The sequence below is a fragment of the Aspergillus nidulans genome, chromosome III (assembly GCF_000011425.1).
Source record: "Aspergillus nidulans FGSC A4 chromosome III".
NCBI lineage: Eukaryota > Fungi > Ascomycota > Eurotiomycetes > Eurotiales > Aspergillaceae > Aspergillus > Aspergillus nidulans.
The window spans coordinates 913,953-938,760 of record NC_066259.1 but is presented as its reverse complement, the minus strand read 5'-3'; the positions used below and the strand labels follow the sequence as shown (position 1 = coordinate 938,760).

Genomic DNA, 24,808 nt, shown 5'->3' with positions numbered 1-24,808 from the left:
GCCAGAAACGCCGCCCTGTACTTCGTACATCAAAAAACCGCCCGTCATAACTAACCTTGTACTCCCAACAGTTTCTTGAGTGCTTCTTCCGCACTCCTATACCACCTCCCTGCTTCCTCGAGGCCGTCGCTTTCGCCCTCCTGCTTTTTTCTCTGCGCCTCTCGGGCTTGCATTATTGCTTCTGACTTGCGCCGCTCCAGTATACCTAACTCTCGCTCCATAGTTTCAGCCTCCCGGGTCTTCCGTGGTAGAGTATTTTGCGCAGCAGCGATTTGTCGGTTGAGCGCAGCGAGTTCAGCTTCGCGTTTCGCGAGGAGAGACAATGTCGCAGGGAGCGGGAGGTTTTGCGATGACGAGGTTTCTGAATTGGCGATTTGTTTCGCCCGTAGCGCGGCGATGGTTGATTCAAGGTTTTCGATAGATTCAGGGAGTGTAGCGAGTTGAGTCATCTGCAGCTGGACATTGTTGTACCCTGAGAGTCGAGAATCGTTAGAGACACCTTTTCCTCTGGACCCTGGCCAGTTTTGAGAATGATGGTTAGCTCTTCAGGTACTTACGAGTTGCTAGATCCCTAGCCATCTTCTCCATCTCCTCCACCATCAGTCTGACCTCCTCTTTACGCGCCTTCAGCTCCGCTTTTACCTCTGCCAACTGCGCTTCCAATTCCACATTCTCGTTATGACCAACAACCAGGGGCGGATCACCCACAATCGCGCGCAGAAATTTCTCTTTTGTCACTTGTTCGACGTACGAGAAGCGCAGCTTGGAAAATAACTCCTATACGGAGACGTTAGACCGCCGCGGCTAACGAGTTGTTCCACCATACCTTGTAGTGCGACAAGTCCGCCTCGAGGGATGCCGGTGACGGACTGTCTACCGTGGAGACATCTGAGTTGCGTTTCGAAGGGGACCTGTCTGTGTCTGGGGAGAAGATCGGCTCGCTGATTCTGACAATGGCCAATTGTGTCTTTAGCTCGCCATGTTCTTGCTCTAGCTGCTTAATCTGCTGACGTATCTGTGCGGCATTCGGTTCAGCCATCTCAGAGAACGGATAATTGTTCGAAAGCACAGGAGAACAATGTATATGCAATGGTTGTGGAAATCGCGCTTAAATGCTGAACTCCACCCCGCGGCAGAATGTGGAGGTAAACAGAACGCTATCCTCAGACTTGGCATTACAATAGTTCGGGCGGTGAACGTGCCCATCAGTCACATCCGCCTCCATCCAAACCAGTCGTCCTTTCCAAACTCAAAATCTTGCTTCATTTGCATGTGGGGTTGCAGGGTTCCTGTCATTCTGAAGCCGAGGTGATGTAGCCAGAATTCAAACGCGGCATTGCCTTTTTCTTCATACGCCACTTTCAAGTGCTTCTATCATGCCTCTAAAACTAGGGAAGGCAATAGGCGATCCAGATGACGATGACTACGTCGCGCAGGTACTCGCAAAGGAGGCTCGGGATAGCTCCATGAAGTACTCTACTCTCGGGATGGAAGCTTACATGCCGGCAAGGTACGTTCCTGCCGTAAGAAAAATCTCCTCAATAACTAACTAATAGTTGCCACAGACCTACAAGTTCCGCTCGCAAGCCTAACACGCGGTTTCTTCGCCATATCATCAAAGAAACGGACAACCACAATGCGGCTCTTAAGAGAAAAGAAGAGAGAGAGGCCCGGGAACGAATGCGACGGTTACGAGACCAGAGCTCGTCTTCGGCGCAAGCGAGCAGCGGGGATCATCGTCATGGTCGTTCACACAGATCCGACGATCGAGATTCACGACGAAACAGGACGGATCGGGAAGAGAGACATCGTTCTCATCGAAGTTCACGGAAGAGCCGTTCCGATTCTTTGGATAGAGACCGGACACGTACGTCCCGCCATGAGCGGGACCGGAATGATGACCGGCACAGGCGTTCTCGGAGGAGTTACCGGCACCATTCATATTCAAGATCGCGAAGTCGCTCCCCGCGTGGGAAGAACTCCGATTCTCACGACCGTCGTCTACGCCGCCGAACTCGCTCTAGCTCGCGCTCACGGTCGCCAGAGGCTAAAAAGAATCTCAAGGATATAAATTCGTCACGCGATCAAAGATCCGCGGCAGGGATTCAGGATAGGAGATCTGACGATGAATCAGATCCATTAGAAGAGCTTGTTGGTCCACTGCCCAAGGAAGAGGCGCCAGTTCGATCTCGCGGACGGGGCGCATACAAACCAAATAACAGCAACATCGACGCTCATTTTGCCCCTGATTACGATCCGTCTCTTGATATACAGCCTGAAGAAGATGAGGTACAAACAAGCCGGTCTAGTCGCCGACCTGTGGCAGGACTTATGACTGGGGATGATGATTGGGAACTTGCCCTGGAAGCTCTACGTGACCGGGCGCGCTGGAAACAGAAGGGCGAGGACCGATTGCGGGAGGCGGGGTTTAATAGTGATATTGTCGAACGCTGGAAGAGCGGGACTCCTGTCGCTACAAGGAGCGATGAGGGCTTGGTGGAGAACGTCAAGTGGTCTACGAAAAGCGAAGGGAGGGAATGGGATCGAGGGAAGTTTGTAGATGATGACGGGCAAATCAACGTCAAGGCTTCATGGTAGTCAATGCTACCAATTTGGATTGTGGTAGGCTTCTCGCCTGTTTCTATTATAGAATGAGCTGCATGGCTTCCTGGCTTCATGGTGTAAATCACTATAGATATATCCCGTAGCTCGAGTAAACCAGAATCGCGTGTTGCGAACATATAACATCTGCACTCGACGAACCTTTATTCGAAGCAGGATTATGAACGCCTACACCAGAAGTTTCCGGCAGAATTACCTTATCTTTATTAATTCTTATAAAAAAAGCGCCAACTAATTCCGCACGTTTGTCAGACTGCGGAACAGTTTACTCGGCCCACTTCCCGTACCTATACAAACTAGATCTGATCTGATCCATGCCCTAGAAAACAACCACTTTCTAATCTCCTAGCAAATAATCCTGTTTCCCTCTATCCCCTTCGAAATGACAGACCAGTTCGCATACACATATCCCTCTCCTCTGGTGGGCTACGAGAACCTTGAGCCACTTCCCGAGTAAGTCTCCAGATGGTGTGATCGGACCGATGGATGGTTAAATAATTACCCCTCACAAGTCACGATCAAAATCATGGTCATGGTATCTAACCCGGCCATGAATGCAGGGAAAGGAACGACGACGGAAAGTCCTTGAAGAACCCGCAGCATGGGATTCTTAGTAAAGCCTACGAGGAGTTTCCTGATCCTCTGAGCAAGGGTCGACGGGGAGGATTCGATATCCATATCTATCATTTTCAGGTCCGTTGTCTCCTTCGTTCTTCTCTCTACATTGGCAAGACGTTCTGTTGACGTATACTGCACAGAATAACCCAGACCAAGTGGCCTATGCGAGGGCGCTGTGGGAACGAATTCGACGGGAGTGTAAGCCCCTAGAGCTTTCCTCTTATCAAATATCTACCTTAAACCAACCTCGATGCTGATTGAATAAAAGTCCCCGAACTCCGCATCTACACCTTCTGGGATAAACCTGTCGGTCCACATCCAGTCGCCATGTTCGAGGTGAACCTCTTCACGCCCGCCCAGTTCGGCGCCTTCATACCCTGGCTTGTTATATACCGAGGCCCGCTGAGTGTACTGGTCCATCCGAACACCGAGGCCCATGAAGACGAAAGGAATCACACGCAGAGGGCGATGTGGTTGGGGGATCGAATTCCGCTGGACTTAAGGGTATTTAAGATTATGAAGGAGAAGGAGAGGGTAGAGAGGGAGAAGAATGAGAACAAAGAGAAGTTATGAATCGAGTTTAGTGGGTTCATATCTAGGGGCGATGTAGTAAATAGTGTGCTGGTTTGATTAAAGACTGGCTTGAGGAGTCACTGGATGAGGACCCATATATATATCTGATCGAAGCTAGATAATGTCATGCGATGAACTAGGACGCGCTCAACAATATAATAGTATTATGTGACCTGAGAAAGTTATGGTGGCAGCTCTTAAATTCCAGGGATTGCAACTATGTAATGAATGATCCATTCATCTGACCAGCGGCCAGCCCGTCAGCCGGCCGTGGCGAACTTAAGCAATCACTCCTAATGACCTCGGGATCTCATTATTCTGCAATATGCATGCCCCTCGACCCCAGCACACAAGGGCACCAATCAGGCTGGTGCTCACGAACAGCCTAAGACTACGCCCCGTGCGTACTATGACCATTCCCCGCCCACGAGCCATCCCCTGACGCAATCGTTGGCCATTCAGCAAAAATCCCTTTTTCTACCCACCGCGATGAGTGGACGGATAGGGTCTAACATTGCCGACTGCAACCCGCAGGTCAGTGATCACGGCAGCTGAGGTTCTAGTGTTGTGCAGGGCTGCATTGGATGTAACAAGCCCTGTTCGTCGTCGGGCTATATAGGCTATTGCAGCGCATGCGAGGGGGTTCCCGCATTGAGACCGTGCCGGATTAAAGAGTCACATTTGGTGCTGAGAAGAGAAGACTTTGATCAACCGGGTCGCTAAGATGTCCATGTACCTTCCTCGTTCTGTAGAAGCCGCTCTGGCTGCGACGGCTATACCGGACTACGTGCTGGATTATGGTAAATTGCTCCCTACACTTGGGTCTAGCGCTACAGAACAACTGACGAGACTAGCGCCCCTAGTATGGCTTCACAGTGAAGACCGATACAGACCTTCCGGCATCGCCGAGCACCTGGATCATGCCTTGCCGAAGGTGAACTATGAATCAATCGAGGGCGTCTCGTTGCCGCTTACGCTAGATAACCTGGATCAGCTCAATGCGCTGGGTAATGAGAGCGTGTATCTGACATCGCGAGAAGGCATTGACGCGAACCCGCAGCCTGAGTGGTTTTACGGCGCAGATTTCAATGAGAACGGTCAAGCCAGCGATGTTTCGTCAATTATCGTCGTAAATGATCGTGGCGATGGAGAGGTCGATGCGTTTTACTTCTATTTTTACTCGTAAGTTCTTCGTCCGGAAAAGGGGACTCTATCCGCTGAGAGTGCCGTTCTGATCGCGGATAGCTATAATCTAGGAAACACGGTCTTGGGAATGGAGTTTGGCAACCACGTTGGAGACTGGTGAGTAGTGTCGCTTGTGGCAGGACTTTGAACTGACAGTGGCTGATGCAGGGAGCATAACATGATCCGATTCCAGGACGGGGCGCCGCAGGCCATCTGGTACAGCCAGCACTCTGGAGGACAGGCATTCACATATGATGCGACAGAGAAGCAGGGAAAGCGGCCCGTAGCATACTCTGGGAACGGGACCCATGCCGTATACTCAACTCCAGGGTGAGATCCCAACGCGGCCGTCCCTGATAAACCGGCATTAACCAGTTCCCAGTGGCCATGATCACACAATCCCTGGCCTTAACCTTCCAGCTGGCTTTCTCGTTGATCAGACGAACCAGGGCGTTTTGTGGGACCCCGCCTTGGGCGCCTATGCGTATGCTTATGTGCCAGCCACGCAGACCTTCGAGCCCTATGACTCCAGCTTTCCAGTGAACTGGCTGGACTTCAACGGGAGATGGGGCGATGATGCGCTCCAGGGAGGCCCTGAATTGTTCGGACAAGCCAAGTACGTAGGAGGGCCCAATGGCCCGAAGTTTAAGAACATTCAGCGGGAGAAGGTGTGTCCGAGCAGCCCATGTATAGTTCTGCCGTTCCGAATATGGAGCGTCGAGTCACTAGAGGCTGCTTCTGCGTCGCCAACTGTTTCTGCGTGATAATATGGTCGACCAGAGTCCCCTCCCCTTTGTTAGAGCCTGGTGAGGCAGAACCCTCTTTGCAGTTTTCAGGTATTTAAAGACCTTAGGAACACCGATCAAATTTCTATGTCGTGTATCATATTGCGACGATTTTTGGAATTGATGATGGCACTAGATGATGAAATTCTTTGTAAACATTTCCCAACACTGCCTGCGCATGCGGACTAGTTATTCGAGAGGCAAAAGTTACTCCGACTCGAGTCAGAGTCAGGGGTCGCCAATACCATTGAACTGAACAAACGACAGAACCATGAATCAGGGCAACAGTTTTACTTGGTTAGCGGAGCAAAGGGAACTCGCCCGAGACCCCAGTTCAATCGAACGGATGCTGCCTGGGTGGTTGGAGCCAGCCAATCAAACACGACATTTCGTGTTTCGTTGGATGGTGTGGATAGCTGAAGGTCGTACGGTAATTTCACGCTTCAAGTTATGCTGACGGGCAATTTTCTGCCACTAATTACACCGCTCCAATAGATATCAGGAGTCGAGACAGCATTTTCAGAGCGAAGCACAAAGTACATCCAGACGCGGTCTGTAAATGCCGCCAGACGGAGAATTTATGCACAGCGGGACAGCAATTGGGCTGCAGAATTGCAAAGTGACAGGCGGAGGACTGCAATCCCCACGTGCCCACTCCACGGCGAACTGCGAGTTAGCGAGTCTGTGGGCTCGTGGAGTGTTTGGGCCACGGCCGGATGAAGCCGCGATGGTCCCAACACCCAAGCCTTGAGACTCGAGAACTCCAAATATTCGACAGTTATTCTCTTCGATCCAAATTCCAGGTTCGATGACCGTTGAAATATGAGCCGGCTGGATCCGATTCGATCCCCGTCTGGCGAGTCGACTGCATGAACGTTAGATATGAATGGAGTTTGGCGATCGTCGGGCCCAATTTTGAAGGCTTATGCCGGTCGCACTGGGTCATACCTCCCAGCTCGGCTCGGTCACAGCCAATCCAGCCCAAGTCTATCGTTATGTTCAGCGTCTTGGTAGCAGGCGTAGCAGGCCAAAGGTGAACCTCGCCATCAGCGATGTCTAGTATCAGTCCATCAGAGGATCAGTTCATCCGTATCAGAGCATCAGTCCATCAGTGCAGCAGTGCATCGGTCCTGTAAGCCAGCGAAGGGCTGCCGCTGAGACGGGAAGTTCTCGAATGGCGGCCGTCCAGCACTCGCAGACCAAACCTAAACCCAGCCAAGCCAGTCGGAGTGGGGGAGTCTAGACTTAGTCCCCTTGACGTTTTTTGCCCCTGAATCGCTTCAGCCAGAGCTCAAGCTGGCTGAGTTTTGCAGAACTTGCGGCCAAGAGACTGTAGAATGGTAGAACAAAGTAGTTGAGACGAGCGTCTGCAGCTGGTGCAAGATCCTGCCACGCTTCAAATCTCGACCTCGCCCGCGCCATCCCCTGTACGCCGCCAGTTGGGCTGCAGCAAGCACCTCGTGCGCTGCTGTACAAAGAGTTCGTCAGTCTAGAAAGCAGTTCTCAGTGCTCACTGGCCGATCTTCATTCAGTCTGCCCGCCGTCTAAGGCTCTCGTTTCATTTCTCTCTTCCGTTCTCTCTCTCCTCTCCTTTCCTTCACTCCATTCCTTCCCAATTCCTTTCTTCTGTTGATCGTTCTCACTTATATGCGCCGCATCAGTCGGACGCTGTGAGCAGGCTATTTCGATTCTCTGCCCCTGCAATTCGAGCCTGGGAAAAGCGTGAAAAACCACCGCAATTTCGTCGTCTGGATCTGCCGTTCTTCGACGTCTCTTGCTCGCCACTTCTCCTTTGAAGGCACAGGTTCAATCACTCGGCATTCGCTTGCTGGACTCGTGAAGTGTCGATACAATTAGCCTTTGCCTCTTTGAATTGACGTTCAGGGCATATTTCCCGTCGTGGTCTCGGGTCAACTGTTGCGTGGATCCGATCGATTTCATCGCTGGTGATAGAGCCAACGGCGCAAGGATCGGGTTTAATTAGGGACCATTACGGACCATTCAAAAACTCTGGTGAGTGCCTGATGGACGTGCAATTGTCGCAATTAGATACCATACATGTACCTCTCATTTGCGAAGAATCTAAATCTGAGACAACAGCCACTCGCAGGTCCCCACTCTGACTGACAGGCCCCTCGTGTTACAGAATCGAGTCCTACAGGTATCTTACCGATGGCGGCTACTGCAACAAGACCCCGGACCCCCGGCCGGGGCCAAGCTCCCATCGACCCTCCTCCTGTCCCTTCGGAAAATGGTCACTCCCAGACCAAGGATTCTTCGCGCAGAACTTCGTCGTCCCTAGGCTTCCTGCGCCGTTCCAAGTCGACTGAACCAATCGGGAGCAAGCCCCGTGGCAAAAAGATGTCCAAGGCCCAGATGGAAGAGGAGCTTCGGCGTCAGCGTGAGGCGCGGCCGAAACAACCTCCGCGTCTGCCTGACTTCTCGCCTCCTCCAGTCATCGAAACCTTTGGGGGTGATGAAACCCGCAATGGTGTTGCTGACGTTACAAGCCCTCTTTCACCCAGTCAATCTCGACCGTCCCGTAGCGCGATGAGTACTCCGGTGCCGCCTGATTACAGCGACCCCTACGCTCGAACCGAGAGCATGACCCATCGCGGCCGTTACAGCTATGCAAGCAGCTATGTCAGCACCGTTAACAATCCGCGCAGACTGCGCCGCCGCAAGGACCCTACTCCGTACAAGTGAGTAGAGTGTGCATCATGGAAGCCGACGAGACCGTGCTAACACTAGATACAGTATCCTCGTCATCGGTGCGCGAAACTCAGGCAAGACTTCCTTCCTTAACTTTCTCCGCAAGTCGCTGGCTCTGCCCCCGCATAAACATCCCTCGCGTGCGCCCGACGAAGTGGAATATGATAGTCACAACCCCGCCAGCGAAGGGTACACTTCTCACTACCTTGAAACCGAGATCGATGGGGAGCGTGTTGGTCTGACCCTCTGGGACTCCCAGGGACTTGAGAAGAACGTCGTCGACATCCAGCTGCGTGGTGTTACTGGGTTCCTGGAGAGTAAATTTGAAGAAACGTTGAATGAGGAAATGAAAGTCGTCCGTTCTCCTGGAGCCCGCGACACTCACATCCACTGTACTTTCTTGATTCTCGATCCGTCGCGACTGGATGAAAATATTGCGGCTGCGGAGCGCGCCGCTCAAGGAACGCCTCGGGCGTCTGATTCTAAAGTTTTGGGAGTCCTCGACGAAAATTTCGATCTCCAGGTTCTTCGTACCGTTATCGGCAAGACCACGGTCGTTCCTGTGATTAGCAAGGCCGATACTATCACCACGGCGCACATGGCATACCTTAGGAAAGCAGTGTGGGACAGCTTGAAGAAGGCGAACATCGACCCTCTTGAAATCCTTACTCTTGAAGACCAGGAGGAGTACACGTCTTCAGAGGGCGAAGACGAAGAGGACGGCGAGACTTCAGAAGCTGAAGATGCCGCCGGCGAAACCGAAGGCGGCCACACTAAAGAGGAGACCGAGCCAAAAGCGCCAGAATCCCCTACACAGCGCAGTGAAGGCTCTCAGCAGGACGTCGGTTCCCAGGCTGTTCCTCTACTTCCTTTCTCGATTCTGTCCCCCGACAAATACTCGCTCCAGGGCGATGGTCCCATTGGTCGCAAATTCCCTTGGGGTTTTGCTGACCCGTACAATCCAGAGCACTGCGACTTCCTGAAACTCAAAGACTCCGTGTTCAGCGAATGGCGTTCTGAACTGCGTGAGGCTAGCCGTGTTATCTGGTATGAACGCTGGAGAACCAGCCGCCTGAACCGTCACGATGCTATTGCTTCGCCAAAGCCAAGATCATTCGGCGGCAGAACCGGCCCTGACTTTGCACGTCGGCCAAGGTAACTGGTACCGCACTTTTCGGCTCTCTCTTTTAAAAACCTCGACTTTTTCCTTGATTCAATTCCCCACCTTCTCTTCTCCAATTTCCTTACTTCTTGTGCGGTCGTGCGATGCTGGCTCTGCCTTGGCACCTCTGATCGCCCCTTGAGCCGAAACGGGAGACCTTGTTATCCCGCGGTCCCTGTCTCGACTCGGCCTTTACGACTTCTGATAACGTCTGACTGCAACGATACGCAGCGGCCTCAAGCATGCTCAAAATGGTAAGCCGGAGCCGACTTTCGACGCGCGGCTCTTGCACGCTTTGAGGCTCTGCATGCATAGCAGAGGTAGATGCAAGCCTCTTCACTGAGGCCCTGGATCTACCAAGCTGACCGATCTGCGCCACGGCCGAAATCTTTCATCCTTGGATGCGCAGTCGAAAGATATGCCTTATTTACGTTCCCACTTCGATTTTGTTTTATGTTCATTATACCACCTTCTGTTCTTCTACTAGGATGTCACTGCCATATTCCGGTGTCTTTGGCCCGACCCGTCTCATTTGGTGTACCCCGGTGTCAATCAAATTGGAAGCTCTCAGAGCTGACCGTTGGTTAACTCCAATTTTTCTTTTATTTCGCCTCGCTTCCACCCCATGTATTCTTGATTAGTTGCAGTCTGACTGTGGAAGAATACCACATCCGCTTCTTTTTCTCAATCTTGTGAGAAACGTACTCCGTAGGACCTAGGTAAACCGGCCTCGTTAAAGCGCCCTGTTCTTCAAGGCTATGAATCCTGCGCACTGCAACCACCCGCTGATTCCAATGAGAGCAGCCAATGGCGCGAGTCTTTTATACGGCCCTGGACTGGGGCAGAGCGGTTGGATGGCCCGCCAGCCTTGCAGGTGCCGGTTGATGCAATACGAGCACTAGCCTAGTCTCCAAGGGATTTCTGTGCGTGACTCGTCATTCCCCCATTCAGCTGGGCTTGCTGCTTCTTGTTACACACCAGGCGCTAGAGAGTCGCCAGTCAAGCGATCGGAGCAGTGGAGCTAGTCTGCACGCCCGCAGTAGTAGAACCTTGGACGATGCATTGTAAGCTCCGTATGCGGCTCCAAATGGCTGAAGAGAGTGGCGACGATTGGAAATCGCACTGCGCAATCGACAGAATCGCTGCTAGACTGCCAATTATGCATAGCTTGTGCTTGGGACACAGAATTTATAACATGGCTGGGAAGAGTTTTGTGTGTCTCGCCCCCAACCTCTCAGCTGGGGGCATATTTTCGGTTCAGCCGCAGGGCGAATGAAGAACAGATTAAACAAAAGTCGGGAGATCCTGCCCCTCCTTGGGGTTTGGAGTCTCGAGCTTAGATTAGACGCTCCTCCTGCCTTCTGGATTCTTCCTCTTTTTCGGTTTCTGCTTCGTCCCCTCTCCCTCTCGCTTGATCGCGGTGTTTGTGCGCATCCCCTCCTACCTCTCTGACCCCGCAATACTTTGTAGTAGGACAAACACACCGCATTGCATCCGTCACTGCTGTCCACCCTGGGCACCCGAATTGTCTGTGGGGAAGCTTCATTGCTCGAAAATCGTGGGCTTTTTCTTGCGTGCCTCTAGGTCGAGTCGATGTCTCTCCAGGTCAACGACCCACGGTCGCGAGGCCGGTCCAGGTCCCCCAGCGGCCGGACCCGTGATCGTTCCACGTCCCGCGACCCTCGCCTGCCTTCTCCTGGCCCTGGCCCCGATCCCGCAAGGAAGAGCGGTTATCTACTCGCCGAAACTGTCGACGAGAAAGCGCGCACGAGGTCCAGAAGTCGGGGCGCCAGCCCCCTCCGTGGTTACCGTAAGACGTCTCGCTACGACTCTGACTCGGAGCACGAGCGTGAACGCGAGCGGGAACGCGAGGCTAGAGATTCATATACACGCTTACGGAACGATCGCGACTACTACTATCATTCCGATTCTGGAGAGAGTCGAGGCGCGACGAAGCGGAGCAGCCAGCGGTATTCTCAGCCGCCGCAGCGGAGTTCCGCGCAGCTTGATGCGTATTCGGATGAAGACATTTATTCGGATTCAGACGATGATTTAGCCTACGGCGATATTCCTGGAAGTTTGGAGCGTGGATACTATGGGTACAAGGGCAATTCCGCCGCGACGCGGCCTCCTTCAGAGAAGCCGCTCATGACGGGAGCGCTCAATGCGGGAACTAGTCCTAGGCATAGTGCAGAGGCAGTCAGTGGCTATTCTAGATATGCCCCAGGTCACCCTGCGCGCACGGGGCCGCCTACTTCAGAGACACAGTCTGCCTGGGCACCTGTACCAGATTGTGAGAAGCCGGGCTTCGTGCCGCCGACATCTGCAGGGGATTCAATGCCCGGGGCGTTTCCGACCACGACCTCGGGCTTGCCCACCACGCAGTATGTTAGCTCGGACCCTGTGCAGAATCCGTATGTCCAGTGGAATACGCAGCCTCCGACATCTGGCGCGCCATATGCCGCACCCGTGAGCGCGGCGAGCCATCAACGCAATCCTTCGGGAGACCCCAATCTCTACGCCAACCCACCTGCTTTTAAGTATGCGCAAATTGACCCCAATGTCCGGTACTCGGCGAAGCCCGCGACGGCAACTACGTACGCACCGCCTTCCAAGGCCAGTGGCCAGACAAGCGACGGCCAATACGCCGGGGTTAGGTATACTACAGCCCCTCAGTACTCGACCACGGCTACGAGTGGATCACAGTATGTTGAGATTGCGCCGGGAAGTCGACATACTCGTCCGGCCAGCCTCAGCGTCTCCACCAACAACCTGAGTGTTTCTGGTCCTGATCCTAATAACCCACCGGCCAGCCCATTGCTAGAGGCATACAAGGGGACATACCAAAGCATATCCCCCATGCCGTCGCCGATCCTGATCGCGCCTAGAGACGACGATGTCTCTGACCTCGAACCGCTGGATCACAGCACAGATAGCGAACGGCGAAGAAGACGCAAGTCCAAGAAATCCAAAGACGAAGAAGGAGGCCTCAAGGAGCCCAAGAGCGATCGCTCTAAACGAGGAAGCAGCCGCATACGGCATGGACGCCACGAATCCAGAGACTCTAGAGGCGGCGGCCCCGATTCTGTTGCCCTGGTATCTCCTAGCACAGACCGACGGAAAGAGGTATCCTTCTACGATGCCACAGACGACGCCCTCGCGCTGCGTGACGCCCTTTCGCACTCGCGAAACATTGACACCAAAACTCTAATCCAGGTGCTCCCTCACCTAACCAATCACGAGATGCTCGACCTCCGAAAGGAATACAAGAAGCACGTTAAGATCCACGGCAAGGGTGTCAACCTGGCCAAACACATTCGCGTCAAATTGGGCAACAGCGCCTTCGGCAAAGTCTGCTACGCAACCGCCCTCGGCCGCTGGGAATCGGAAGCCTTCTGGGCAAACTGCTATTACCAGTCTGGCTCGTCCAGACGCGAGCTCCTCATCGAGTCCCTCTTTGGCCGCAGTAACGGCGAGATGCGCGAGATCAAGGAATCCTTCAAGGACTCGCGGTACCTCGACAGTCTAGAGAAGTGCATGAAGGCCGAGCTGAAGGCAGACAAGTTCCGCACAGCGGTCCTACTCGCGCTCGAAGAGGGCAGGCAGAGCGAGCGCGATCCCATTGATGCTGAGCTTGTCCATCGTGACGTCCAGGCTCTCCATGCAGCTCTTGTTTCACGGAACGGTGGCGAGACGGCCATGATATATATCATTGTGCGCCGGAGCGACTCGCATTTGCGCGAGGTCCTGCGCGCCTACGACAAAATCTACCAGCGGAACTTTGCGCGGGATATGATTCAGAAATCTCAAAATCTTGTGGTGAGTTCTCTTCTCTTTCCTTCAGGTTCTTTATACTTATCTGTGAATAGGGTGAAACTCTAGCACATATTTTGAATGGAGCAATCAACCGACCTATGCGCGATGCACTTCTTCTCCATCAGGCTCTTCGGGAGTCCCGGTCTGGTAGAGAGAGATCGGAGTTGTTGATTTCCAGACTTGTTCGCCTCCACTGGGAACCGAGACATCTTGAGAATGTAAAGGTTGAGTTCCGGCGGCGATATGGCGAACGACTGGAGGAGGCTATTGCGGAGGAAATCTTGCCCAGTAGTGGTGGGAGTGAGTGGGGAGAGTTCTGCATACAGTTGGCGCGCAGCTCGAAGACGCATGCGGCAAAGAGATGAGTTGAGAGCGTCAATGTCTCTGTTTTATATGTCTCTGCTTTCTATGTTAACTCTTCTTCTGGCGGATTCTCACGGCCTGAGTTATGATTCTCAAAGGCGGCTTGTATGATGATTTATGAAAATTAGGACAGCTTGTCCCTAAATATGTGACCCCTGAATCGCGTAACGGTTGGCAATAGAAACATGGGCGGGAACGCAAGCTCGTTGTTTGCTGTTTGCTGTTTCTACCAATTTAAATCATACTTAAGGACGATGAAACCATGCGAGGACTGGTGCCGGTGTCACGATTTTACTTTCGTCAAGCCAACGGCAGGGATATCCAATGTCTAGGGCGTACGGCATTCTGAAATGATCCGTGTACTGCACGAATACTCCATACTACGTACCACAAGATTGAACACCCTATTATCAAACTTCGAGAGTCTGCTGGGCGTATAACTGCTGGGTGGCGAACCGCGAAATTATTATACCTTAGGAGGCTCCGGTCTCAACGTGTAAGCACTAACGAACCCTGGTCCGCTATGCTGTGCAAGTATCAGCACCTCAGCTTGCAGCGTTCGCCTACTTAATCCGTAACCCGAGGACCGGACCGGCAAGACTCGATTGTCCCATGTGCTCTGTACCTGCGTGGATGGCACTCCCAGCATCTGCTGTGCCAAACGAAGCGGATCGCTCCAAGCCTGTTCGTCCGACAACATTCGCCTTCACGGCGAGGCCGAAACGGATCTCTGTGTGTCCATAGCCATTTCAGCCTTCTGTTTATGCGTTATATGTGCTGAGGATATACGCCGAGCCGCAGGGGGGCAAGTAGTGGGTTAATGACGGGACCTCCGCATTTCTCTTTGAATCTGGCTGTTAGCGTGTCACTTGGCTCGGGTTGGGCTGGGTCATGCACGGATCTGCATCAAGTCAGTCTCTTGTGATGTACGCTGATCCGGTGATGTACATATGAGGGGTAGAAGATACTCGGGGCAGACACTGACTTTGTATGGTGGGAACGATGTCACACAATGCAGGCACAGACATCCAGCCAACACCTTTGTACAGAGTATGCAAACAATGAGTTGGCCAGTCGGTTGCCAGGATTCTCGTTGCAGCGCAGGACAGCCAAGAGAAGAACCAGAGAGATGAGGGCAATATCTAATCCAGTCTCTTGCATGGTCCTCTCCCGCGTCATTCCGTACTGGAATGTGAGGGGCCGTATGTGGAAATATTGCTTGGGATGACAAAGGGCGTGAAGAGTGAAGGGTTTCTTCAAGTGCTGGACGGAAGAGTAGGGAGGACTTTGAGCATGGCACTTTCCTCTTAGGGTACTCTCCAGTCCCACGTTTTCGCCTCGCTCCTCGCTCTCCAACTCCTCTATTTTCCCACAAAACACTTCTCTCCTTCGTATGCTCCTGCTCTGAATCAGCTTGGAACCCTCTCATAACCCTCCGGGGGGGGGGCCCGCGTTCGTTGATAACCCATGCTACCATGGCAAATGACCTTACTGACGGCGTAACAGATCTACTTCGCTTGGTCGAACTTCATGCTTATTTCTAAGCTTGGTTACTATAGGCTCCCGCGCCGTTTTGGGTTGATCCTCCCTGGTCAGTCGTATTTCAAACCGTTCTGCAGAGTAGCGGTGGAGCATACAAGAAATACTCATGATTGATTCTTATAGGAGCGGATCTCCTCTGTGGAGTATACACCCAATTTCAAACCCCTGTTCCCTTCGCTCGATTGGCTATTTTCTTTCGTTTTCCATGTGTATAGTGGCGACGGCATGCGCTGGTGCAGATAGAATGATCGGTCAGACGACATTATTCGAGAAAGTTATGCCTATGCATGTGCAGATGCTTCTGCCTCGATTCGAAAGAGTCTAGACAGGGCTTTCCACATGCTGGCACCAAGAGTCCACTCCTAGAATTCTATAAAGAAACCTTCATCCGCCTGGAATGCAAGATATATCCACTGTACAGCCGTGCCTAGCATTCCGCTGCCCATTCCCAAGGCCCACATTGCTGCTCGATTATTTGTCACTCCTTGAAATTGCTTCATAATTCTCCTGTTGTTGAGTCTTTTAAACGGGGCCTATTAGAAGGGGGTTGCACGGCTGAGGATCACCTACCCAGATCAATATGCGTACTTTTCTACTAGGCATCCTGTGCGCACCCCTGGCTATCCTTACAGGAGCCGCATCGACTTTTTCTCCAGCACGCCCTCCGGCTCTTCCTCTAGCGGTCAAATCTCCGTACTTGAGTACTTGGCTGCCGGCGGGGAAAGACGGCGGCAATGGAGGCTACCTTGCAGGGGAATGGCCAGCGTTCTGGGAGTGAGTGCTATGAACCTGGCATAACAATTACAGAGAGCTGAAAAAGAATCATTGTTATAGAGGCCAAATAACAGGATGGGCTGGCCTTATTCGTGTGGATGGCCAGGTCTATACATGGATGGGCCTTCCAGGCTCAGCCACTGTGAACCAGACTGCGTATGAGTACACTTCAACGAAGAGCATTTTCACCATGCATATTGGTGATATGGTAGAGATGAAGATAACCTTCCTTTCACCAATTACACCGAATGATCTTCGACGGCAGTCCCTAGTGTTTTCGTATCTTGACGTGAGTGTCACCTCACTCGACGGCCAGTCCCACAGTGTACAGGTGTACGCTGACATATCAGCTGGTGAGTTTACCTGGACATACTTCAGCCAAGTGAAAAACCATTATTGATTGTTCCCTAGAATTTGCGTCTGGCGACCGTTCCGCCATAGCACAATGGAACTATGGTGTTACCAGTGACGGCGTAGCCTATCATAAGATCTATCGCCAGACGCCGCTCCTATTCTCTGAGCATAGAGACCAAGCTGAATGGGGTGATTGGTACTGGGCAACTGACAATGTAGCAGGACTCACTTACCAGGCTGGTCCAGATGTTGATGTCCGGGAAGCTTTTGCGCGCAATGGAAAGCTAACCAATAACAACGACGTCAACTACAGAGCTATCTCCAACAACTGGCCGGTGTTTGGTTTTGCCCATGACCTTGGGTCTATCAGCTCTTCTACTAAGGTGCTTTTCTCAATAGGGCTAACCCAGCGAGAGGCAATCCAGTATAGCGGGAACTCTTCCACCCTTTCTCCTTTGCCTGCTCTGTGGACGAGCTATTTCAGCACTGCCTTGGATGCCGTGAGTGCTCCCCGTGTAGAAGCTAGACACCCTGGGACTTACTCAAAAACCCTATTTTAGCTTGACTTCTTCCACCATGATTATCAGAAGTCAAACTCTCTTTCTTCAGATCTTGATCGGCGAATTGCACAAGATTCCGTTGCCGCTGCCGGTCACGACTACCTTACCATTACATCCCTCAGCATTCGTCAAGCTTTCGCTGCAACCCAGCTGTGTGGGCCAGCAAATGATCCGTATCTCTTTATGAAAGAAATCTCCTCCAACGGCAACATGAACACGGTAGATGTGATCTTCCCTGCTCATCCCGTCTTCTTATACACAAACCCAGCACTGCTTAAATATCTCCTGCGCCCACATTTGGAGATCCAGGAGTCTGGAAATTACCCCAACTCCTATGCTATGCATGATATCGGTGCTCATTACCCTAACGCTACAGGCCATCCGGATGGCAATGACGAGCCAATGCCGTTGGAGGAGTGCGGTAATATGGTGATCATGGCTCTAGCATATGCGCAGAAGGCCGGGGACACAGCGTACCTGGAAAGCCACTACACAATACTGAGACGTTGGACGGACTACTTGATCGAAGATTCTCTTTATCCGGCGAACCAAATATCGACAGATGATTTCGCAGGTCCATTGGCGTACGTCCCTACTGGCGTATAGGTGCTTCTCAAACCAAACTAATGGCGTCTCTAGAAATCAAACCAACCTCGCCCTGAAGGGAATCATCGGTATCGAGGCCATGTCTGTCATCGCTAGCCTGACAGGAGACTCTGATGATAAGATGAATCTCACCAATTACGCCCACGATTACATCGAAAAATGGCTGATTTTGGGAATTGCACGTAACACAACGTATCCGCATACAACATTGTCGTACGGATCAAACGAGTCTCATGGTTTGTGTACTCCTCACTGTGATGCTTGGCCAATACTGATTGTTCCAAGGACTCCTGTACAACCTTTACGCAGATCGCGAGCTAGGCTTGAACCTGGTCCCGCAATCTGTGTATGACATGCAGAGCAACTTCTACCCGACAATCAAGGGTCAATACGGAGTGCCACTGGATACCCGCCATCAATACACGAAAGGTATGTGGCCATCTACTCGTCGCGGCTGTATAATTGACGGTCTCAGGTGATTGGGAGCTCTTCACGGCGGCAGTCGCATCAGTAAGCACACGAGACATGTTCATCAAACTACTTGCCCAGTGGATAAACGAGACGCCAACGAACCGTCCACTTACGGATCTCTATGACACTGTAACCGGAGAGTAAGTGTACCTACCTAAACCTAGGAGACGCTTTGCTGATTCACTCAGCTACCCACCGGTAGTTTTCATCGCTCGACCTGTCATGGGCGCGGCATTCACTTTGTTGCTTCTCGACTGAAATTCTTTCCAGGTACATACATGCTTTATCAGGACAAAAGAGCGGCTAGGCGGTCCATTCCCAGTATTTGTGTTAGATGTGATATATATGGTCGTGTTTAAGTTGTGTAATATTGTGTGGTAGTATATAGCATCAGTTATAGCCTTTTTCAATCCCTCTGGGTAGCTGAAAGTGATGTACTATGAATGCAGATCTGTAGAGCTTGCATTGATACTAGTCAACATATTCATAGTGTTACATAGGCAAGACGACGAGAACCAATGCAGTCTTTTGCTTCTGCATTTCTTCCGTTAAACCGAATTTATACCGTCATCAGATTATCGCGTCAGTTGTCTAGTACTAACCTTGTACCTCAAAGGTCTGAGGTTTGTTGTTCCGCAGCGTCCCATGCATCAAAGGCCCGGATCAGATCTGTGATACTTAGCTACCCAGCTCGTGCAACGATGAAGAAGACCTACCATAATACAGCATCATCGCCTCGAGGTGAGCATCAATGCCAACTCTTTCATCCACAGTGTGGATATTCAACGCACGGCCCTCGCGCGCGGGACTCCAGCGGTAAATGTTTGGCGATAGGTTCCAGTAAAGCCTGGTATCCGTGTTGCCGGTGGTGATGTCCCCACCAACAACGACAGTTTTGCCTTTCAGACTTGGAACAGACTCGAAGACCGAGCGGGCGACACCGGCAAACCGTGCCCAAACGGGACTTGTATCGATATCAGTAGGGCTAACGGGGGCTGGCTCGAGAGGAGAATTTAGGGTCGAGAGCGTGAGATGACCACTGCTTGCCACTTCACTGCTGATCTCGTCCTTGTTGGTATCCAAGAATCTGGACCAGGTCAAATTGAACTTCTCTACAATGGGCTCTATGATCTTCTCCGCTCGGTCTTGGAGCATCTTCGGGGTTTGGTGCAATGCGATGCGATAATTCACGACAGCGGTGATCTTTTCCGGAAGCGCGTTGCTCTTTATGCCTCCATTGAATATATCCGCTGCCTGGGACGACTGGAGAGTGAATCGAACGCTTTCTCCACGAGACCTAGCAATTGCTTCGGCCGTTGCTGCCTGATCATCCGAGTCAAGCGCAGAAGCAAGCCAGTCCTCCACATATTCAGGAGAATGGCGGACCTGGCACTCAAACACTCGGCGAGAAGGGTGATTAGACCCTAAAATGGGCGTGAAAATGTCAAGCTCAGTATTCTCTAGCTTGTAAATAATTTCCGACATTATGCCGACCCCGGTATGTCTGGGCGGAACGGAACTATGGCCACCAGGGACAGCGAGGGTAAGGACGATCGTGACGGCGCCTTTCTCGCCAACATCCGGGAGCGCGTAAATCACACTCTCGTCCTCAAATTCCTCTCCAGCGGAAGATAACGATGAGCGAAGGGTGGTGATACCGCCACCTCCTTCGTCAAGGATGAATTCTACTCCATCTTTCCCATATCTTTCCTCCAGAACCGGAGCGATTCGCGCAGCACCAATATACCCTTGTGCCTCCTCGTCGAATCCAAACGCCAGGACAATCGGTCGAGATGGCGTCCAGTTCTGAGATAGGAGATCCTCGGCTACAGAGAGAAGACCGATAAGGCCGTTTTTGCAGTCGCTGCTTCCTCGTCCCCAGAGAAACTCGCCATCAAAATACCCTGAGAAGGGAGGATGCGTCCAGTCTGAGGCATCGTTAATAGGGACCACATCTTGATGAGCCGTAAAGAGAAGGGGCTTTCTCTTTTCTACAGTTTCCGAGGGAGGTTCAAGTGTTATTATAAGATTGAAGCGGTTGACGTGCTCGATCTTGGCTTTGGAGTAGCTGTCTCAGGTTAGTTTTGGGAAGAGAGATCCTGAGCTGGGAAGGATACGCGGGTGACGCGAGGGTCATTGAAGTAAGGAGGAAAAGGGTAGGTGAGCTCACACAAGAGGAAAGAGCCCAGCAAGAAGCTTGTGGAAGTCAACAAAGGGCGCAAATGCGTCGTCATTGGGATCAGTCATGTAATCAGTGATCTGAGTCGGGATTTGAACAGCTCTGGAAAGACGATCAACTTGACGCTGGAGGATGGTTTCATTTTGGAAGTATTGAACAGATGGGAAGAGATTGCTGTCGTCGAAAGTGACCTTTGCAGGAAGAGGGCAAATCTCTTCTGCAGCCGAAGCCCCAAGGAGCTGCTGCGGAAAAGAAGGGATTGTCAAGGCCCCAGCGTTGGATAGGAAGCCAAAGCCGATTGCTAGAGGGGTAAATGGAGACCGCATACTGCCGGTCTTGACAGCTCAGTATTGCTGTGAGAGTTGAAGGGAGGAAGAGGAAGTGAGAGAGTTGGAGAGGAAGTTCCATTAGTAAAGTGACAGGTGAAGTGTGGGGTAGGCAGAGATTGGGGTAAATCCATTCCATAGATAACGAGATAGAGCCGTATGATGGCGAGTTAGTGAATCAAACATATATAAGGCAGTGCAATTTGATAGCCTCCCTAATGAGTAGTTGTCGGTTAGAATATTTCTGACTTGCTCAATCTACAATGACAAGACGCGATCGCTGTCTGAGCCGCGGCTTGTCGGCTCCTGCTAAGGCTTAAATACCCGGCCGGCCTCCAGCTGGCACGCCTAGTCTCTGGCTATTTTCGATATCAGCGAAGCTTTTCACAATGCCGTTCAAGACGTGGTTAACAGAAACCCTGGGGATCAAGGTCCCCATCGTGCAAGGAGGTAAGCTCCTTACCGTAATCGTTCGAAAGACCATACTAATCCCCCAGGGATGATGTGGGTTGGTCGCGCCGGTGAGTGCCAACTCAATGTCCTAATCTCCGCTACCTGACGCCCAAAGAAATGACATCAGCCGTTGCAAATGCTGGAGGTCTCGGGTTCTTAGTATGCTGGGTAGCCAGTCCCTTGACGACGAACATCCTCTGACGAGACGGACAGACAGCCCTCACCCAACCTTCGCCAGACGCCCTCCGAGCAGAAATCCGTCGCTGTCGAAGCATGACTGATAAACCGGTATCGTTAAGCCACTCGAGGATATTTACCTATTGCAGGCTGACCCGGGGTCCCTAGTTCGGCGTCAACATCACCATGCTTCCCGCCATTAACGCCCCCGACTACCTGGCCTATGCTAAGGCTGCCGTCCAAGAGGGCATCAAGATCATCGAGACCGCCGGAAACCCTGAGCCTATTCTCAAGTACCTCAAGAGCAACGGTTGTATCGTCATCCACAAATGCGTATCGCTTGGGCATGCTTTGAAGGCGCAGGCAAAGGGGGTAGATTGCATTTCCATTGACGGGTGAGCTTCTCAATTTCAGCCTGAATAGGTGAGTCGAAGCTAACAGTGCGTATAGTATTGAATGGTACAGTTCTCTTCCAACTGGAGTGTTCGGAACAGCGACTAATATCAGAGGATTATTGCAGCGCTGGTCACGGAGGCGAATGTAGGTGCATTCCAGCTCGATCGTAGATTTTGCAAACTAAACCCAACTGACCGAGTAGATGATATTACATCTATGATCCTCCTTGGAAGGTGCGCTCAAGAGCTGAAGATCCCATTCATCGCATCCGGTGGTTTCTGCGACGGCAAGGGACTGGCTACGGCACTTGTCCTTGGAGCGCAAGGGTAAGATCGTACTCGCTAAAGGATGATCTGTGCTAACATGAACAGGATCAACATGGGCACTCGCTGGATGTGCACAGTCGAGGCCCCAATTCATCAGAATGTCAAAGAAGCAATTGTCAAGATGGACGAGAATGGCACAATCCTCGTTCTGCGAAAGTTCCGCAACACCACGCGTTTGGCCCGGGTGAGACTTAACAAGCAATTCGAAATCAAGTTCATATGCTGACGAGTCGATAGAACGAGGTCACGCTGGAGGTACATAAAATTGAGAACAGCAAGCTAGACCCTCAATTTCAAGAAGTGGCGCATCTTATGTCTGGTGCTCGGGGAAGAGGAGTATACGAGACGGGTGACATCAACGCGGGTGTTTGGTCCGTCGGTCTTGCTGCCGGGCTGATTAAGTCTATCCCGACATGCGAAGAGCTCGCCCGTACCATCGAGCGGGAGGCGGTCGATGCTCTGTCAAAGGCATCCAGTCTGTATAGCAACCGCGCCAGCCTTTAAGCTGTTCAGGTCCCTGGACGTAGAGATGTGCATGGGAGATACAGAGTAGAACTGCTTTGTCTGCAACTATTTGCGAGTCTTCAGGATGTTGTCATGCCACGGTGCTCCGTCCAAGTAACCTTGCAACGGCTGTTTGAATGGAGCAATAGCTAAGCCAATCAAACACCGTATAATCCAACTTCATTAACGCCACATTGTTGATACTGCGCACGCAAGCTGCACCTTACTCCGCCTCCCGTTAATGCTCAATGGAGTGTGCAGTCCGACATGCCTAGTCTGGTCTGTGCTCTATCACGGCATACGCAGTGATGTCTGCGGAGTTTCTTTACTCCAGATACGACCACTCAAGGGCCATAAACAAAGACGCATACTCTAAGCCAAACTTCATCATCAGGCCTTCATGTTGTTCTTCCGTCACTCAATCTGGTTGACCTCTAGCGTAATAACGGAGAATTGCTGTATCAGAGTCCCAATCCAGGAGTTGCTCGGTTCAGGTCCGAATTCAAGAAAGATCGGCACTCTCGTGGAAGATGATCACGGTCGATGAGAGTAAAGCGGCATGTTTCCCGAACCACGCGTCGATTGCCCGTGCCGACATCCATGATACGTGATGCTATGTCATCAAAAAAAGGGAACGCCCTATCCTGTAGGAATGACGGCACGACGGTCTCAACAAGGCGAATACAGTAATGTGCTGCTCGATCTTTTGTTGGGAAGCTGCTTTGCTAAGAGGCCACAGAGCTGGGGGCCAGCACGGGTTGTGCAAGACTGCAAAGTGTACTAGTCGTCGAGTGATTTTGCTGCTGCCACTAATTGTGGATCAGATGCTTTTCAACGCTGTCGTTTTCAGTTGAAATGGGTTTGTTTTGGGTACCTTGATAGTTAAGCGAGCTATCCAATTGTGCGCAATGTTCTTGAGTGGAAAAAGGAAAGGTCTCGTGACTGGGAGTCCTTTGTTGACTGCTCTTCCCGCTTTCTTTCTAGCACAAACAAGGCTTTGCTATTTGGAATTATCCAAACCTCGTTTGACAGCTTATGCAAGGCTCGTTTGCATCTGATCTGATTTTCAGTCCTTTATCCTCGGCTCTCCTTGTTTGACAGATAAACATAATCAATAGTGTGTCGATCCCTGACATCATCAGGGCTGAAACCACCACTCACTAAAGCAGCTGCTGAGCCCAATTTCCAACCGACCCATCACCGACCCATCACCGTTCCTGAAGCGAGAACCCACAGTCCCCCCGCCGAACGGTTTCGAGAAACAGTGGAGCCCGTGGAGTGCGCGAATATAGTTCGAGTTTGGCGTTGGGGAATTCTGGAGAATCCCAGTGCCTGATCGACATATCGCTTGTGTTTCAGACTGTGATGGATGATGCCAGGCGGGGATCCTGATTCCCTAAAGGACCCAAGGGGGCGGATGGGGATGGAGATCGAAATGGAGATCGGGAAGTGCAGGTGAACGCTCAGGCGAACGCATGCCACGGCATGCCCTGCCTGACCCTGGCCTAAAAAATGGTAGACGGTCCACTATTAAACATGTCAGTTTGTCCTCAAATGTGAGGATTGTTTGTTCGAGTTTTGTACGTTCGCTCCTAGTTTTTACTCACCTCCTGCTTTTCCATTCTTTGCTTGCTGAGATCTTCTCGCGTCCATTCCTTCGGCTCGCCTCATCATACTATACAAGACTAAACAAAATGCATCTCTCCAAGACCCTCATTCCACTCGCCCTCCTCGCCCCCTTGGCAGCCGCGATTCCCGACGATGCAAACCCGCTCTTAGACATTCTGACAGCCGACGACTCAACTCCTGAGTCTGCCTACAGCGTCAACCCTGCCGTCGCTGAAACCGCCGTCGGTGCACCCGTTGGCGTCAGCGGCCCTGTCGCGACTAGCAGCCCTTCGGCTGATGACTCGGATTCCGAGACCGAGACCGAGATCTCCAACGCCAGCACAGGCTCTGGCAGTGTCAGCACCAGCAGCGCTGAGCCGGAAACAACTGCGGACGCCCCAAGCACCACCACGACGTCAATCCCTACAAACATCCTCACGGCCATTGAATCCGACCCTACGGGCTCCGCGGCTGGATCTATGACGACTGTGGTTGCTACTACTACAACCCACCAATCGGGCTCCGGTGCTGCCGAGACTTCGTCCACTGCCACTGCAACTCCCTCTGATGGTAGCGAGGGCAGTGCTGCGTCCCCGACGCCGACGGATGATGGCGCTGCTGCCGTGCTTGGAAGTCCCGCTTCCATGTTGGGGGCCGTTTTGCTCTCATTCGCTGTCCGTTTCTTCTAGAAAGAGT

General features: G+C 52.0%; 10 protein-coding genes across 10 annotated transcripts, besides 1 other annotated feature; 8 read left to right on the top strand and 2 right to left on the bottom strand.

Annotated features, from left to right (window-relative positions):
- Positions 1 to 24,808: part of a sequence feature (contig 1.81 1629..156263(-1)) that runs on past both edges of the window.
- On the bottom strand, positions 42 to 1,039 carry ANIA_04804 (uncharacterized protein; the record flags this gene model as incomplete). The annotated part of the gene is made up of 3 exons (XM_050611619.1): positions 42 to 472; positions 558 to 777; positions 827 to 1,039. 3 exons carry the CDS (start codon positions 1,037 to 1,039, stop codon positions 51 to 53), a joined length of 855 nt encoding a protein of 284 aa, XP_050467628.1. The 3' UTR covers positions 42 to 50.
- On the top strand, positions 1,377 to 2,598 carry ANIA_04805 (uncharacterized protein; the record flags this gene model as incomplete). The annotated part of the gene is made up of 2 exons (XM_657317.1): positions 1,377 to 1,510; positions 1,566 to 2,598. The coding sequence occupies 2 exons, from the start codon at positions 1,377 to 1,379 to the stop codon at positions 2,596 to 2,598; spliced, it is 1,167 nt and encodes a 388-aa protein (XP_662409.1).
- Positions 3,005 to 3,924, top strand: ANIA_04806 (uncharacterized protein; the record flags this gene model as incomplete). The annotated part of the gene is made up of 4 exons (XM_657318.2): positions 3,005 to 3,075; positions 3,183 to 3,315; positions 3,381 to 3,438; positions 3,509 to 3,924. 4 exons carry the CDS (start codon positions 3,005 to 3,007, stop codon positions 3,811 to 3,813), a joined length of 567 nt encoding a protein of 188 aa, XP_662410.1. The 3' UTR covers positions 3,814 to 3,924.
- Positions 4,538 to 6,203, top strand: ANIA_04807 (uncharacterized protein; the record flags this gene model as incomplete). Its single annotated transcript, XM_657319.1, has 5 exons — positions 4,538 to 4,995; positions 5,059 to 5,115; positions 5,167 to 5,328; positions 5,381 to 5,666; positions 5,973 to 6,203. 5 exons carry the CDS (start codon positions 4,538 to 4,540, stop codon positions 6,201 to 6,203), a joined length of 1,194 nt encoding a protein of 397 aa, XP_662411.1.
- On the top strand, positions 7,956 to 10,245 carry aspE (septin; the record flags this gene model as incomplete). The annotated part of the gene is made up of 4 exons (XM_657320.2): positions 7,956 to 8,485; positions 8,541 to 9,650; positions 9,889 to 9,911; positions 10,145 to 10,245. 4 exons carry the CDS (start codon positions 7,956 to 7,958, stop codon positions 10,243 to 10,245), a joined length of 1,764 nt encoding a protein of 587 aa, XP_662412.2.
- anxc4 (annexin ANXC4) lies at positions 11,251 to 13,838 on the top strand (the record flags this gene model as incomplete). The annotated part of the gene is made up of 2 exons (XM_050611617.1): positions 11,251 to 13,476; positions 13,527 to 13,838. 2 exons carry the CDS (start codon positions 11,251 to 11,253, stop codon positions 13,836 to 13,838), a joined length of 2,538 nt encoding a protein of 845 aa, XP_050467627.1.
- gta1 (glutaminase GtaA) lies at positions 15,959 to 18,550 on the top strand (the record flags this gene model as incomplete). The annotated part of the gene is made up of 8 exons (XM_050611616.1): positions 15,959 to 16,152; positions 16,213 to 16,505; positions 16,564 to 17,006; positions 17,067 to 17,650; positions 17,706 to 17,908; positions 17,958 to 18,101; positions 18,148 to 18,283; positions 18,332 to 18,550. The coding sequence occupies 8 exons, from the start codon at positions 15,959 to 15,961 to the stop codon at positions 18,399 to 18,401; spliced, it is 2,067 nt and encodes a 688-aa protein (XP_050467626.1). The 3' UTR covers positions 18,402 to 18,550.
- On the bottom strand, positions 18,754 to 20,648 carry cps1 (Gly-Xaa carboxypeptidase; the record flags this gene model as incomplete). Its single annotated transcript, XM_657322.1, has 3 exons — positions 18,754 to 18,812; positions 18,860 to 20,211; positions 20,314 to 20,648. 3 exons carry the CDS (start codon positions 20,646 to 20,648, stop codon positions 18,754 to 18,756), a joined length of 1,746 nt encoding a protein of 581 aa, XP_662414.1.
- On the top strand, positions 21,038 to 22,504 carry ANIA_04811 (NAD(P)H-dependent flavin oxidoreductase; the record flags this gene model as incomplete). The annotated part of the gene is made up of 9 exons (XM_657323.1): positions 21,038 to 21,098; positions 21,146 to 21,169; positions 21,217 to 21,260; positions 21,447 to 21,571; positions 21,693 to 21,701; positions 21,744 to 21,818; positions 21,908 to 22,000; positions 22,046 to 22,184; positions 22,238 to 22,504. 9 exons carry the CDS (start codon positions 21,038 to 21,040, stop codon positions 22,502 to 22,504), a joined length of 837 nt encoding a protein of 278 aa, XP_662415.1.
- ANIA_04812 (uncharacterized protein) lies at positions 24,199 to 24,801 on the top strand (the record flags this gene model as incomplete). The annotated part of the gene is made up of 1 exon (XM_657324.1): positions 24,199 to 24,801. The coding sequence occupies one exon, from the start codon at positions 24,199 to 24,201 to the stop codon at positions 24,799 to 24,801; it is 603 nt and encodes a 200-aa protein (XP_662416.1).